Below are 16091 nucleotides of genomic sequence, written 5' to 3'. Positions count from 1 at the left end.
AAAACGCCAATTCTATACTGACAGTTGATATACTGTTCACCCACTGACAAAAAAATGTACAGCATGCTGATCTGTCAATAATCTAATAGAAACAGAAATGCATCCAGACTATACCTCACTAAACGTGTGTACTTGTGGAATTAGCAACATCACTGTTTCCACCACAGAGTGCCGTATCTTTACCACATCTACTGTGCGAAGGATACCACATTATGGGTTGCCTCACCACATTTTGGAAATGCAACTGCACCTCCTGGAGAATAATGGCCTTTGATCTAAACAACAACAACAAGTCAAGTCAAAGTCAAACAACAAGTGTTGAACTCTACAGTATTTGATCCATTGCTTCTGGCTTCTCTTTTGGATTCTTCATAAATGCAGGCTCATACAAAGTCCACTTTATCTGCAAGACCAAAAATTTGACAGGCTTTTTGTTGATTGAGCACAAATACGAGCGTGTGCTGAATTAATGAAGCAGTGCAGATGTAGATGACTTTCTGCAACTATAGTTTCCCTCTGTCCGGCTGGCTGGTTCTTTTTCCTGCGCCGGATACACTCCAGACTCTTCATGTGCTGCCTATTGACTGACTTTTTTGTCCATCTCAATGCTCTATTTGTATGGGGAATAATGATTGATGGACTTTGGGGGTGGAGAGGCTGGTGTGTTCCAATCTCTTGTTCCCTTTAGTGCCTATGTAGGGAATCTGACTTGGCCAGCACTCAGAATGGGATCAGAGCTATTTCTGGGGGTTGTTTTGGTCACGCTGGCTGCCGTGCTTGAGAGTTGGCCCCTGGCTGCTAAAGTTACATGAGAGTTCAAGCCTCTGACTTCAAACCTGAAATCTAATCTCAGCCAAAGATTGCACAGTTTGGTCAGGAGGAAGTCAACAACTCCGTCGAGCAACACTGTGAGAACAGCACTTCAAAACCAGAGCAGATTCCATAGCTTGGCGATAGATGTGATGTTTGGATCACATAGTTTTCTCATGGCCTGTTCTCTCTGGTCTGTTCTTTATTTTATCGCCAGGTTCGTAGAAATGTATCTGTGTGCAGGAGGGAGGACTTTGTCCACAAATTGGATGTCATGAACGGTATCTTTGCATCATGGTGATGCGTGTTTGATGAGATGTTTTCCTCTCTTCATATTTTTAAGACCCAAGCTCACCCAGTGATGCAACTAACAATTATGCTCATCACTGATTATTCTAATTTATTCCTCAATTAAACTAAAAAGAGACAAACAAAAATCTCTATCGTAGTCAATTAGAGAATATAATTGCAGGTTGCTTGTGGAAATATTATTCCTTTGTTCCTTTAGAAGATAATTTGTTAACATCAATCAAAAGCATTAACCCTCATATTTGAAAGCAATCAATACACCTCTCCTCCCAGTACGTGACATTAACAGCAGACCCTTGAATAGTTGATTATTTCATTAAAGGATACACCTTGAAAACAGATTAGTGTGATGACAATGATATTTTATTTTATTTTGTTTATTTATTTTATCATTTTCATTTCAGATTTTGTCAAGGAAGATTAGTGATTTTATATTGGGGTAAACGTAACACAGTTAAAGTGGTAAGATCTTATTATGGTTAGATGTAAATAATTGCATTTACAAAATTATTTGTTTATTATTGTTTAAAAAATAATCCCAAAATAATTCTTTCTATCAAAAAGAAATGAGGGCCGATTGACTACTTAAAATAGGTATTGATAATGATATCAGCACTGATAAAACTGTAAATTCTTCACTGACTGTGATGAACATAGCAATGTATTTTGATTTAACGTATAAAAATAAATGATGAATATAATATTGGTGGAACCAGCTCCCCATAAACCAAAGGCTACAAAGTCCCCATTGGTGATGACGGTTCGATTTTCCAGTCAGTGTGGTTTGCCGCATGTCATTCTCCACACTCTCCCCCATATTCTGTCACTCTCCAAGCTGCAGCTCCTTTAATTTGTTTAATACTGAAAATGTTATTTTTATTACACATAAAAACAATATTTGGCAGCATATCATTGTATTGCTATCAGTACCTTATGCCTGGTCGGTGAAGCTGTGGCGAGGCTGGGGCAGCCGTCCAGAATTAGCAGCCACTCAGCCGCTTGAGTTCCAGCAGAGCAGGAATGCCTCCACTGGTGGGTGAGTTAAGACGACATGAGGGCGGCTTTGGCAGGGGGCCATGTTGTGCTAGTGAGAAGGCCTGAATGCTTGGATATATTAGCAGGGGTTTTGTAACCATTGTAATGAAACGGCCAGGCTCCTGCCACCCATCTAAGGCCTTCCTGCACTGCATTATTTAGAGGGCAAAAGAGAAGAAGTGGCACAGAGCTGAGCCGCGGTTACTGACTACTACAGGACACATTTAACTTGCCGACATGCTTGTCCAGACACACACGCTTACCATTCAAGTGAATACAAGTGGCTTTATAAAGGTAATCAGGGACAGCAGATAACTGTCTCCCTTCAAGGTTTATCAGAGTACAACCAGTTGCTATATCTATCTCGCTTTCTCTTTGTTTCAACCTCTCTCCGGCTCTCTCTCTCTCTCTCTCTCTCTCTCTCTCTCTCTCTCTCTCTCAGTAGACCTTTTCTAGACTTTGGCATCGGCAAGAGTGACAATTTGGCTAGACAACTGCATGTGCAGCAGAATGGTTGTAAATATATACCAATCATATTTGATAAAGACTTTGTTAAACACATGCACACACACAGACACACCCCCTGCACCTGTCTTGTGTGGGCATTGTGAAAAGCTGTTATAAATTACTGGGCTTTGTTAAGAAGTGTCAGTGGCTGGGTGCCTGAGGAGGGTCATGGGGTCAGGGAGGGTGTGTGTTTATCCTTATGCACTCTTTCTTGTGTTACAGTAATCAGGTACACAGCTACACAGCTCAGGTGTCACCCAGGGGAATGTAGACCTTTTGCCCTTTGACCTATGAAACATGACCCCAGAGGGTTAGGTGTCACAGCATTGCCCCTGAACCTCAGCTAGCGAGGTGTCACATTATTCTCTTGACTGCTGCCACAAGACCAAAGGCTGCAGAAGACCCAGCTGCAAGTGTGTGTGTGTGTGTGTGTGTGTGTGTGTGTGTGTGTGTGCGTGTGTGTGTGTGTGCGTGTGCGTGCGTGTGCGTGTGCCAGTCATTAGCTTTGTCAAAAGGCATTCATTCTGGCTATCAAATAAATGGGAAAGAAAGTAATTAGTATTGAGAAGATCTCTGTCGGCAAACATTTGAAGTTTTTTCTTTACAATGAGTTCACCAATCATATAATGAGAGAGCATGATTGTATTCCCCAAGATATTGATTAAAGTATTCTTTTTTTATAGAAACTTAAGTATTCCATTGGCACCAGTCCCAAATAATCACAATATGCTAAATTAGCATATTGTGATTATTTTTCACATAATTAGCAATTAGCATTGCTAATTATGTGAAAAATAGAACTGAATAATATAATTTATCTTCGATACGATTGACTGTGTTCTTGTTATGTAATACCCCCTTACAAAATTCATCAGTTGTTGATTATAATCAAATGTAATGTTATGTCATTGATTTGGACAGAAAAGTTTTGTAAGCAGCATGATGTGATTCCCAAAGTAGAGCAAACATAACGTAGTGTTTTCAGTCATCCTCTACGGTCACTGAACGTCTCTTCAAATGTGGCGCTCTTTATTTAACATGTACCACTGAACACTCACAGCTGCAGCTCTGATAACTTTATATAAGTATTGTATTTCTTCTTGTAGCAGTAATTAACCATTCACCATACTATGTACAGAAATTAGGATTTCATTTGAATTTAGAACGAGTTGCGAGCTGTGCTTCATAAAAAAGGAGGTTCTCTCCTGAAAACCTAGTTTCTGCCTGACCAGCGCTTTCTGTGTACCTGACCCCTCCCCAGATGTTGTTTGGTAAATTTGCACCTCCAGTGCCTTCCACCCACTTTGTCTCTTCTCAGCACACCTCTGTGTCTATTATTGGCAGGAAGCCGTGACAGAGCAGGCTACTCAGCAACGGGGGGGAAAGGAGGCTAAACATGGTTTGGTTAGGAATGTGAGAGAACAGCCGTGTTCATTTGTACATTCACCAGCCAGTTTGCCAGCCTTCTAGTCAACCGTCCAGGTTTTAGAGAGCCTGGACAAGGGGTGCCTTTGTCCCCCATCTGCAGGCTGCACCCTGCCCTGTTCCTGCCCCCCATCTAACCCTTCTCTCCATCCTGTTGGACCTCCTCTGCCTCCCTCTTTTCACTCTCAGACCTTCAGCCCAGAATAGCACAGCAGGTCCCCTCTGAAAATAGAGCTGGTGCTATTGGCAGGGTCAATCTCTCCCTCGCTCCCCTTTCTACTTTGTATCTCTGTGTTTTTCTGTCTCACCAACAAAAAAACTCAGAGATTCATTCAGAGAAAGTAATTTTTTTGAAAATGTAAAATCCAGACCCAGCACAGTAAATTATGCATGTATTAAATCTGAAAATAGCTCATAAGCCCATGAACTTAAGGTTTCATTTAATATTTAGATCTCATCAAAAAAAAAAAAAAACCTCTCACAAGGCGTATTCTATTCTCTAATGAGTGATATGGTTCAACCTCTAATCTCCTATTCACTCATGCAGCGAGGGATTCCCTGTAAGGTGTACAACGGAAAAGAAAAGAAAAAAATGCAGGTCGGACACAGAGGAAATCTTACTATAAAGCACAGAGGCGGAGAAAATGGCTGTTTTTCTGTTTGAGAGAGGCTCAAACTTCCTGTTGAGCAAATAGCAGGATGCCCATAATTTGACACATTCCACTTTAGGCACTAAAATCGTGGTTGGCTCCTTGTCAACAAATTTCTTCTTTCTCATCCCTTTCCAGATTTTTCTAACCCTGAAATCACAGCATTCAGGGGCATCCGGGGCTGTAGCTGTATAGACTTGATTTACGTTTCGTTCATATCACAGCCATTGATGCTGTCTTGTTTTTTTGTCTGTGTAAAATCTAGACCTGTAGGTACCAGGCAAAAAGTACTTGGCAGTAACCATGGGCAATGTTTGCTTTACACTAAAGAGCAGACAGAACAGCCAGTGTTGGTGGTAATGACTGCAATACTGGCGACTAGCTGGGGAAGATAATGGAGCTAAATGAGATGAAGGAGATTTGTCATAATCAGCTCCAATTCTAAATAAAGCCTCATGCTGCTACATGGCTAACAGGCTAGCATTCACAGCCTCATTAAGTGATACTCTGTCAGGATTAGATTTACAGCTTTATCTATAAAAACCAGAATAGCGGTTTGCAAAAGGGGAATCATTTATAATTCCATTTATAAGTAACACAATGGCAATGTGTGTGACGATGCTAGACTTTCTTTTATAAAATATGTCAAACATATATAAAACAAAATCAGATAGGGGACACAAAAACATCATTTTATAAAATGGGGTCCATAGTCTGATTTTTGTCCATTTAGGGGTCCTGGATGTGAAAACGTTTGAGAGCCTCTGCTGCAGACTAAACAATGACTGTCACTCCTGCATTGAAATCTAGACCCTGAAATTTCATGGTGTAGATGTCTAGTTAGGTGAGAGCTGCTTTCAAGGTCCAGTCCAAACGGACATGAATAATGACTAAGTAATTCTAGCTCAGCCCTGAAGCGGTTGCTGTGTCTTGGCAGAAATTTCCCTCCTTATAGACCTCTGTTTTCCTGGAACTGCAGCTAATGACATTCCACTTCACTTTCCTTGGTGTTTGATTGAATGAAGACCTTCTTGGTGACCAATCACATTTTTTTTGTGCCTTTTAAAATGGAATATTAACTAGCTTAACGCTGTCTGGGTTTACATCTATAGGCTGTAACTTTATTATACAGTGCTGAAGTGTTTATATGAAGTGTTGCCTACTCAATGTATCTCTGGCAGTGGATTATGGGTTACACGTAACCCTAATCACTTGATGATGTGCCATGGAGGTGTAGTATTCTGAGAGACTGTAAATTATGGCTCATGCACACTTGCCTTTGGTTCCTCAGTCTTTTATTTCCCCGTTTTCACTGGACATCTGAGGAGGCACATGTAATCACAGCAGTAAGGTGGGTTGTCTGGTGAAATGTGATTGCAGTGACTTTAAAGACTTGTGACTGGTGGTGCCCTATTGCTCCTGTCAATGGTCCAACAGTTGCTTTCTAAATATTTTCTTGGCACATTCTTTGGCAGGGAAAATGTTTAAATTGTTCCACCAAGTCTCCGACCAACGAAAAAGTTGAAAATGCGTCACTCTCCCCATTTAACCAGCTTTTTCCCATGTGCTCTTATTTCCTCTCTAGATGATCCGGAACTGCCCAATGTTGTCAGCTTCTCTCCTCCTTCCAGCCCAAACCCGGCCAAGAAGAGCAGCTCCATCAACTGGTCCTTCCCAGACAAGATTAAGTCCCCACGCACCGTCAGGAAGATCTCAATGAAGATGAAGAAGCTCCCGGAGCTCAGCCGGAAACTCAGTGTCAAGGGGACCCCGAGTAGCAGCAGCAGCAACAACAACAGCAATGGAAGCATTCAGTTGGAACCAAGAGCCCATTCTCCACGAATCAATGGGAGCGGGTCCGAGGCTGTCTCTCAGAGTCCAGGCCCTCCTCGATTAGCAGCGTCTGGGAGTGGTCATGCAAGCCGTAATGTGATCTCTCGCTACCACCTGGACAGCAGCGTATCCACACAACACAGCTTCAGCAAGAAGAAAAGTAACGGCAGCTCAAAGTCTGCCAACAAAGGTGGCTACCTCAGTGATGGTGACTCACCAGAGCTGGTGGCCAAATCTGGGAAGCACAGCTCCACAGAGGGCAAGGGAGGGAAAGGCAAAGAGGTGGAAGTGGGCGGAAGCTCAAAACTCAGTGGCACAGACCTGGACATTGATGCTTTCCGCCATTACAGCTTCACCGAGCAGCCCAAGTGCAGCCAGTACATCTCTGGACTCATGAGCCTGCACTTTTACGGCGCTGAGGATCTCAAACCTCCACGCATGGACTCTCGAGATGTTTACTGTGCAATCCAAGTGGACTCAGTTAATAAAGCACGCACTGCTCTCCTCACGTGTCGTACTACCTTCCTAGATATGGATCACACCTTCAACATTGAGTTGGAGAACGCCCAGCACCTGAAACTGGTAGTCTTTAGTTGGGAGCCTACGCCACGACGCAACCGTGTCTGCTGCCACGGTACAGTAGTCCTGCCCGCACTCTTCCGGGTGACACGCTGCCACCAGCTGGCAGTGAAGCTGGAGCCGAGGGGGCTGATCTACGTCAAGCTGAGCCTGATGGAGCAGTGGCAGAACTCTCTTGACGGCAGGCCAGATGGAGACAGGGAGCCCCAAGTGTTTGGCGTGGAGGCGTGGCGGGTGGTGGACCGGGAGAACACAGGACTGATGGTGCCGCTGCTCATAAGCAAGTGCATCAATGAAATTGAGAAGAGAGGCTGCCAGGTGAGTGTGATCATGGACCAAAGTGTTTGACTTTGAGACAAAAGGCCCAAATTCTCCTGCAATCAGCAATATGTGAACAAGGACTAAGGTGGTTAAGGTCTTGGTCCTGATTCAAACAAAGGTCTGTTACAATTTACGCCGTGTTTTTTTTTTTTTTTTTTTCCTGACCAACACTGTAAAGCCATCCGTATGAAGTTAAAACAGATATAAAGACAGAAGAGCAGCAAACCCTCACAACTGAAAAGATGTCAGCTGGGAATATTTCAAATTTTATTAAGGATTGATATATCGCTATCACATTTGCGTTTTTTCTTAATCAATGTCAAACTGACAAATTAGCTCAGCACTTCGGCTGACACATACTTATTTTCATTACCGTCTAATCTGCCAACTGTTCTCTCAATTAGGTCAGAGAGAATAGTTAAACCAATGAGAACCAATGAGAGCAATTTTTCAAAAGTGACACGTTCAAAAGTCTTTTTTTTTTTTCTGAACAACACGAGAAAAGATATGAAATATATAAATAAATAAAACAAAAAACGGGGAAATCCTAAGATCTCCGTTGGAATTTATGACATTAAATCATCACAGTTCATCAGTTAATTCCCTACTAAGGTTGTTCGAACAGTGCATATTGATGAAAGTCTCTCTAATTCTATTTGGCATATTCAACACAGCTGTGGATTCCTTTGAAAAGATGCATGGTAGGATAAAATTCTATAATGGATTTCTGCATGAAAGTAAAAGAAGAAAGAAGTAAGCCTTCATCCCGAGCATTAGCTCTGTGTACCGTGAAATGAGTGTTCACCCTGCAGCCGGTAATAATGCTGGGTGACTGGCATGAGCTGAAGAGATGCAGGAGATATGCAGCTTGTACAGCATGTACCCCCCGTCATGATGTCCCTGAGCCTACCTGAGGTGTCCCTTTCTTTCAGGGAGGAGAAAGACTAGTATGGTGGTGATGATGAGGCAGTAGATCCATGAGATCATTTTCTTTTTTCTTCCCCCCTCCATGTTTTATCTGTACTTTGAAGCCCAGAAAGAGGTTGTGGTGTTTCTCCCAGTGAAGACTGAGACAGCAGCAGTAAAAGTGTCTGGCGACTGCTCCTGATCACTCAGGACGGTCGGGAGAGGTTTGCCAGGGACTGTGGTGTCCTCAGGCCAAAAGAAAAACATTAGACCGTTCCAAAAAGTAGTCTGAACACCCCGTGCCTTTGAAGATTGTTGGTCTGCAGTTGAAGCTAATCCCTCCTGTAAATGCACTGTAGGTTGCTTGATTCTTTATTTGTGCAACAATGCATCATATGCAGTATTTGCATGGGCTGAATCATGCACTTCCTAAAAGTGTGGTTCAAAGTACTGTTACTCTGGCAAAGTTAATGTCCCGTGGCCAAATTTACCCTTCTGCCTTCTTCATGGGGCAGCTGTACCTTTTACCCCACTAACAACATTGTCACAGTTTGCGCAGTTTCCTGTTTATCTAATTTGCTTTGCTTTGTCTTGACATATTGTCATTCCCATCTGTTTGTCTCACGCTGTTTGTTTCTTCGTCTGCCCCCCTTTTTCCACTCAGTCTCCTTTCCCTCTGTTGCTGCCTCTAATCACCCCTGCTCCTCTGTTTTGCTGCCTTCTTTCGTTACAGAGATGTAAAGTAGACTTTGCTCAGGGTATCAGTCAGAGATCAAGTATAAGTGCTCCCCCAGGTTGCAGGCAGACAGGGGTTAGGACGGGGTTGACACCAGATCTCAGAGGAATTTGCAGGTTGTGTCACTAAAGCACGCATGGCCAGACATGTAGCTGTGTGCCTTTTTTTTTGTTTTTTTGTTTTTTTTACCAATGATTATGTGGATGTTTCATGGACACTCTTTTTCAGAGTCTGCTCTTCTGAGCTTTTAAGACAGTGTGGGTGTTTTCAAAAGACTTCAGATAATATCTGTGTAGAGAGACTGGAGTTATGTAGCTGAGCACTCTGTCTATTGGAAAGAAAATACTTTAAAAAGAGCTCTCCCAGTGACCTACATACTGTCATATACGAGAGAAAAGCATGAACACATGTTGTGACATGAAAGGTCTCCATTTGTAGTATTCCAAGTATTGATTAATCTTAATAATCTGTCAAAGTAATGCCCAAATAACTTTTCATGATAATATCATTGCCTGGTAAAGAGACTCTCTTTTGTCTTTTGGGTGGATGGATATCTGTCCAATAAGCAGCTGGTACAAACGATGGTGTGATTATCACCGTGGTTTTACCTTGAAAAGGCAAAAATGCATCAAAACATATTTTTACATTTTGATCATGACACAAATTTCCTGTGTTGGTGCAGTTATTTTATTTTCTTTTTTCATATTTAATGATTAAAAACAATGTCTGCGTACAATCATAAATGAGTTGGAAATGTTCAGGAAATACCCAGTGGTTGATTTGAGAAAGCAAGATATTTAGAAATGAAAATGACACTATTGACTCACTGAGAAGATAATAATAATAATAATGATATGTAATATGTATAGAGTCCTTGAGTCATACCACAAAGGATATTGTTTTTATTTTTATGATAACAAACGATTACCAGAAAGTGAGTGTGGTTTAAAAGAAGTACATTTCGTCCTAACACAGAGGAGCATTAGTACGGTCAAATGAACTCTTCGCTTTTTCCTTTCGTCTCCTTTGATGTTTCTATAAAGTCCTTAAGCTGATCCCAGACAAAAAAGAAAAAAAGGAACTGATCCCATTATTGCTGCTACGGTCACTGAGCATCCACGTTCCTGTTAAGGGAGCTCATTTTGGTTTGTTGTTATTGTGTCTGCTTTATTCTACAAATAGGTCTTCCACTGGTGATGCTTGTGTTGCCTGGCAGCCAAAGAGCATGAGTGCAGGCCCTCTTTTTGCCAACAGCTGTTCCCCGCCTGCACTCGGGCTCTCCCCCAAAGAGAGAGGCTCTTTTTTTTTTTTTTTTCTGAATGGACTTGCTGTTCATTGTGCCCAGTGACTTCTGTTTACTCTCACACAAAGCCAAATCCCTGCCTAATCTGTCCTCTTCGTTCCCTCTCGTGTGAGGTTTAGAAAACACTGCTCGAGTGGACGAGGAGAGCTCACAAATAGTTGCTTTGGCGTGATGGGGAGTCTTTATAGCGCTCCTACGCTGGAGCCCGGAAAGGCCAGCAGCGCGTGTATGTCTGCACAAATGTGGCTGTGTGTGTGTCTGTGTAGATCCGGACCCAGCCCGCCATTCACAGCCCACTGACTTAACACGTTGCCGGAGCAACCACACCAGTTGGCCTGCTATGCCACATACCAGACAGACACATGTAGGAGAAATTATGGTATGTCTGTAGCCAGGCCCTAATCCCAACATAACAAAGAAACCACTGGTGCTGAGTTTCAACGATCAAATGTCAGTGTCTCAACGAAATTGTTAAGAGTTCCCTCAGGTCACACTCTGGAGGCGTAGGTGAAGAAACATAAATGGTTTATTGCTGAGCGCTCCCATTTTTAATGCTGAGCTGACAACCTGGTTTGTAGAAGAGTTTATCTGTTCCCTCATAAGGACCTGACACCTCTGTCACACCTCCGAGTGTAGTTTGGCATTTTTCAGCCTGTCAAATGATGTACTATATTCACATATGTGTTAAAACTAAAGCTACATGCTACTATTTCAGATAAATCTTGTGTAAGATTTGAAAGTGAAATTACAACTGTTGAAATAAGAAAGAGCCAAATCTTCCTCCTACAATCAGGAGAACACATCAGTGTTACACAAGGTCTGCTTTCTTTGGTTGTGGTCTGACCACTAGCTTATGATATGGTCATCATCTAATACCCAAATGTCACGTAATGTTTTTAAGACAATATTCTTTGGACAACTGAAGAAATAAAATGTACCATAGCTCATTTTAACACATTCAGGGCTTATTCTGCTACAGTCCATTTCAACTGACACTGAGTTGCCTCTGCTATCTGACGCTATATTATCCAAGTTAGTTTTATTTGTCATGCCTGAGTTTGTGTCTTTGCAACATCATCATCATCAACATTGTGTGCAATATCTTTGGCTATAAGCCCTCAATTTAGATAAGGGGAACCTGCACGGAAACCATGAATAGAATGAATAAAGGGATGAAGGGATGGATGAGATCTTATTTTTGATGTGGGAGCTTTCTTTACAATGCACACACACAGCAGGTGCCGCGTAGGCAAGTAGTTGCAGTAGAAACACAATGTGGAGATACAGGATTTAGATAATAAAAAATAAAAAAAAAAGGTTAGTGTAGTAAAAATAGCTTGCTGCTGGTTCTTTGTTACCTTCATGAAAAAGCAAATTCTGATATCCAAAGCATCAATGTATGGAAGCTCTCTGTGTAGTTCCAGCACATTGTTTGCGCACAAACGTAAACATTGATGCATAGCGTTATAAAGATGTCTGCCTCTCTGTCCTTTAGTCGTGGCTTACGCGTGCCTGTGTTTCCAGGTGGTGGGTCTCTACCGTCTGTGTGGGTCTGCAGCAGTTAAGAAGGAGCTACGTGAGGCGTTTGAGAGAGACAGCCACAGCGTGGAGTTGTGTGAGAACACGTATCCTGACATCAACGTCATCACAGGTAAACTGAGCACCGGCAACGGAGAACATAAGACGCTGACAAAAGCACAAGATTACCACACGCACTGTGTAATTAGGAATTGGACGTGAACAAGCTGGTCGTTTCTAAATAGCTCTGGCATCCTTAACATCTCAAGTTACATCTGCAAAAAGCTGTCTTACCTGTACTTTTTAAGGAAGTTATATAATGGAGTATAGGGAGTTTGGTAAAACATCAGGTTTCCCGTTAAAACTAACAAAGCAGTGAATTCCAGATAGGACAGCAACATGGTAAATTATTACTGTCATTATTTTGAAGTTTAATCATTTCAGCCTGTGAAGAATGCCCACAAGCGGCGTTATCATCACGCTGCTTTTGATATTTTAAAGAACAAATCATAGCTGAAACATATCAACTCCACCAAAGACAACAAAGAAAAGCGTCCATTTGTCACTTTGAGTAGGTTGAACTGGTTCATCTTTTGCCATTAGTGCTGTCCAGATATTTGCCCAGTCGTGCCTCATTTAGGTCCAGGTTTGACCTTTTCAAATCAGCGAATGAGTACATTTGTTTTCTTTTTGACATAAATGAACCTCTTTATGAAACATTTTGGGATGTGGATGGAAAGGGAGAGACAATGGTCTGAGTTATATCTCAAAAAATAATCATATCATTATTAAACTATATGTTATATTTTTACATCATCTACACAAGATAAAAGAAAATTAAGAACAAAACAAACATAAAACAGGATTGAAACTTGTTTGGTTTCAAAACACAGAGACTGTAAAAAGGAGTGGGCAGCAGTAAGAAATAGAGAGTTAACTCAAGTCGGGAAATGCTCCACAGAGATGGAGAAGAAAGTTAACAGTAAGGCAGTGCTGCACATCTATGTTAATGGTTAAACAAATGGGCCAGTACCCCAGTGAAGCCCACACGTCCTGTCGTTGATCCACCCCACTGCCCCAGTGAACGTGTATGGACCCGTGTGTCCAATGCAGATAGGTCACCACATCTGTGAGTGTGTATGTGAGTCTGCCGTTTGGAGTAAAAGCATTCCAACAGTCAACATACCAGTATAGATCCATGCCTGAGGGAAAGGCCCACACACACACACACACACATAAACATTCAGGTCATTCTTTCTTTCAGGTTTGTGGTTGAGACATGCTTTATGCTGTCCTTTCTAGGTCATATTTTAGTCATTGCTGAGGGCTTATTTTGGGGGGGTCGTCCCCAAACACAGCGTGACACATCTCAAGTCTGCAGTCAGTTGCAGTTTCTTTCTTCTTTGTTGCCTTGAAATTAAAAATGGCAACAGTGAAGCGACAGCCTTTAGCTTACAAAAACAGCCGTGTCGCCGGATTGACTGATGACTCCAGTCAGGTGACAGATTTCGAGGGTGGGGACAAAACTGTAGAAAATCACTAGGTCATGATATTTTTTATTTTTTTCCTTCCACAAAAAGAGGAAGACAATGGAAACCTCTGGGCATTGTAGGAACTCCTGTTGGTTTTGGGCAGAGGCCCCATATAGTCATCGTCCTATCATGCCTGCTTTGATCCACATGCATTTGCATGGCAGGGCAAAGAACACAGTTAACAGTTGAGTGGGTTCGAAAAAAAGGGCCAGCACCACTGTGGATTGTTGGTTTTTGCTCGCTGCTTAAATTTGCTCTGCCAAGCGAGTTGCTGTTGCGGTTGGGCCTGAGTGAATGGGAGAGGACAGAGAAAGGGGGGTGTGGGTGGGGGGCTGGTAGTAAAATCTAGCATGTAATCATCAGGTAAAACGTATTTTGATGAACATTTTGGTAAAATACCTGTTAGCTCATTGTCATGATTTTACTTCTTGCCAGCATTTTGACCTCCTCGCTTCAAGAAATGCCTTGTACTTTGAATGTGAATTATAATTGATGTGCAGTAATAATGATATTAAATTAAAAAGAGGCTCTGAAGTGTGCAGTCAGACTGTGGACTAATAAGCGAGCAGCAAATGGATGAGCTAAGAGGGCTGGCGTGTCACACAGCTAATTTGAAAATGGAGGTAGTGAAAGGGATTATCCAGGGGTCAGGGTTCAATCCAAAGCTTGCAAAACACGCTCAGTGCGCAGCCCTCCATTGTTTCACATCACACTCCTTTGTTTCAGATCACAACTCACTTTGAGGAACCAGAAACTTGTCATCAACATGAGCAACATGCTGTGAAAAATCAAGGACAAACAGTGTTCTCTTCAACAGATTGTTTCCAGCAGCCACTCCGTGGTTAATCTGTTCACTCCATTTTCTGTGAACACATGACTCGCGAGAAAGCTGTCAGAGCGGGAGCCAGTGGGGCTGTAGATTAGCTGAAATACAGCAGACAAGAAGGGGTTGGAGAAAAGTGAACACAACATCCACTGACTCCTCACAATCATAGTTGGGTATTCAGTTTAATCCAACAAGATTTGAAGGGGCTCTTTGTTCTGCTCAGCTACTTGAATTTACATTACTTAAGATATGGAGTGAAAGAGACATTTAAGTGTATATGACATGTAGTAATGTAAAGTAAAGCCTCGAAGAGAACCACAGATTGACGCTTTTACACTTAAAATTTGAAGCATATTAAACAAATGAGCTACAATGAGGTGTAGGGGCTGAAGACTGAATGCACCACTATATCACAAGCTAACATTGAAAAGATTGAAAATGCTGCTTATTCTTACCTACTTATCTAACTTTTGCTTGTTTTAGTGTTAACATTTTTAGTTTTCGGAAAGTTTAGACATTGTCAATGCAAAAGTCAACAATCTGGTATTAGATGGCTAAAATATTTGGTAGATCAAGTGTACATTGAATGCAAGAACTGAAAAAAGAAGGAGTTTGACACGACAGTGGATGTCACTTAGAAAGCCCTTTTATTATGCATATGCTTTAGATCTTTCTTTGTGACATCGGCTGCCACAGCAGCAAAAAGTTAACATTAGCAGATACCAGAATGTTTACAACACGCGTTACAGTGAATCACAGTTTGTTTTAGAATTCATGCAGTTACATATAATCCTGGTTGGATAAAATAAATAAACTTTGAATTATTGTGAAAAGGTTTGGTTTTGGTCCTGAGCTCTGGTATGGAGAGAAAACCTTGTGATCCAGTGATGTGACATACGCTCAGTTATTTGTTCTCTGGAAAAAAACAAAAAAACAAAAAACAAGTGTATCCTGAGTCGTGCTGGTTGACAGCTCGGTACGTTTATTGATCCTAGTTTGTGGTTTAAAATTCCACTCTGCCTGACTCATCTTTTCCATAGCCTACTTCCCTACTTTGCCCCCATACCCTCGGTGGTGCTCCAGTGAAGACATGGAAAGTCATTAACAAGTGCCCCCTTTGTCGCCGAACAAACACAGATGGTATTTGGCTCATGCATGGGGGATTAGCTGAACCCTGGGCTGACCAGGGAGGCAGGCAACCACTTTACAAAGAGCTCCAGGCATGTGTGGGTGTCAGAATATCTCTTAAACTGCAGGTCAAAGATCAAAAACCAGTTGTAGATATATTTCTGATGAATCCATGTGTGGCATGAGAGCTCCACTGTTTCCACAGTTCAGAAGGGCTTTAGCCATTTTAGGTTTTTGGAAGACAAGGGAAAGTTGAAACATACAAATTTTAAAATGACACTGGACAAGATAGATACACACACATCTCTTCTTTGCCCCCCCCCCCCCCCCCATTTTGTGCTGTGGGGGGCATGCAGGACGGCAGGGAGGGGGCAGGACTGAGAACAAACCCCTGTTTGTTCTCCAGGCGAGGCACTGACTGCAGCATTGACAAGAGGAGTGACCTTCCGCTTTGTTTGAACAAGAGGTCAGAGGTAGTGCCATGCCCCAGTGCATTGTGTGCCTTGTAGTGTTTGGTGGCACATTTGAAACACTGAAATAGTCTGAAATAATAATAAAGAACACTATTAACATCAAAATACTTAGGGTGGCTGCCATCTGTAGCTTTGACTGCATGTACTCAAGGTGCGTATCAGCACGCTTTCCAGCTTTGTTGCCGAGCTGATTTGGATTT

At 42.1% G+C, this 16091-nt stretch overlaps 1 protein-coding gene across 1 annotated transcript in view; it reads left to right on the top strand.

Annotated features, from left to right (window-relative positions):
- syde2 (synapse defective 1, Rho GTPase, homolog 2 (C. elegans)) overlaps positions 1-16091 on the top strand; it is a 42056-nt gene that overhangs the window by 12471 nt on the left and 13494 nt on the right. Inside the window, exons 4-5 of the mRNA XM_029500395.1 lie at positions 6322-7466; positions 11939-12065. Coding sequence (XP_029356255.1) covers positions 6322-7466; positions 11939-12065 — 1272 coding nt within the window. The remainder of the gene's footprint in view (positions 1-6321; positions 7467-11938; positions 12066-16091) is intronic.

The sequence above is a fragment of the Echeneis naucrates genome, chromosome 4 (genome assembly GCF_900963305.1).
Source record: "Echeneis naucrates chromosome 4, fEcheNa1.1, whole genome shotgun sequence".
Lineage (NCBI taxonomy): Eukaryota > Metazoa > Chordata > Actinopteri > Carangiformes > Echeneidae > Echeneis > Echeneis naucrates.
The sequence above is the reverse complement of the archived record's forward strand: the minus strand, read 5'-3'. Positions and strand labels throughout refer to the sequence as shown.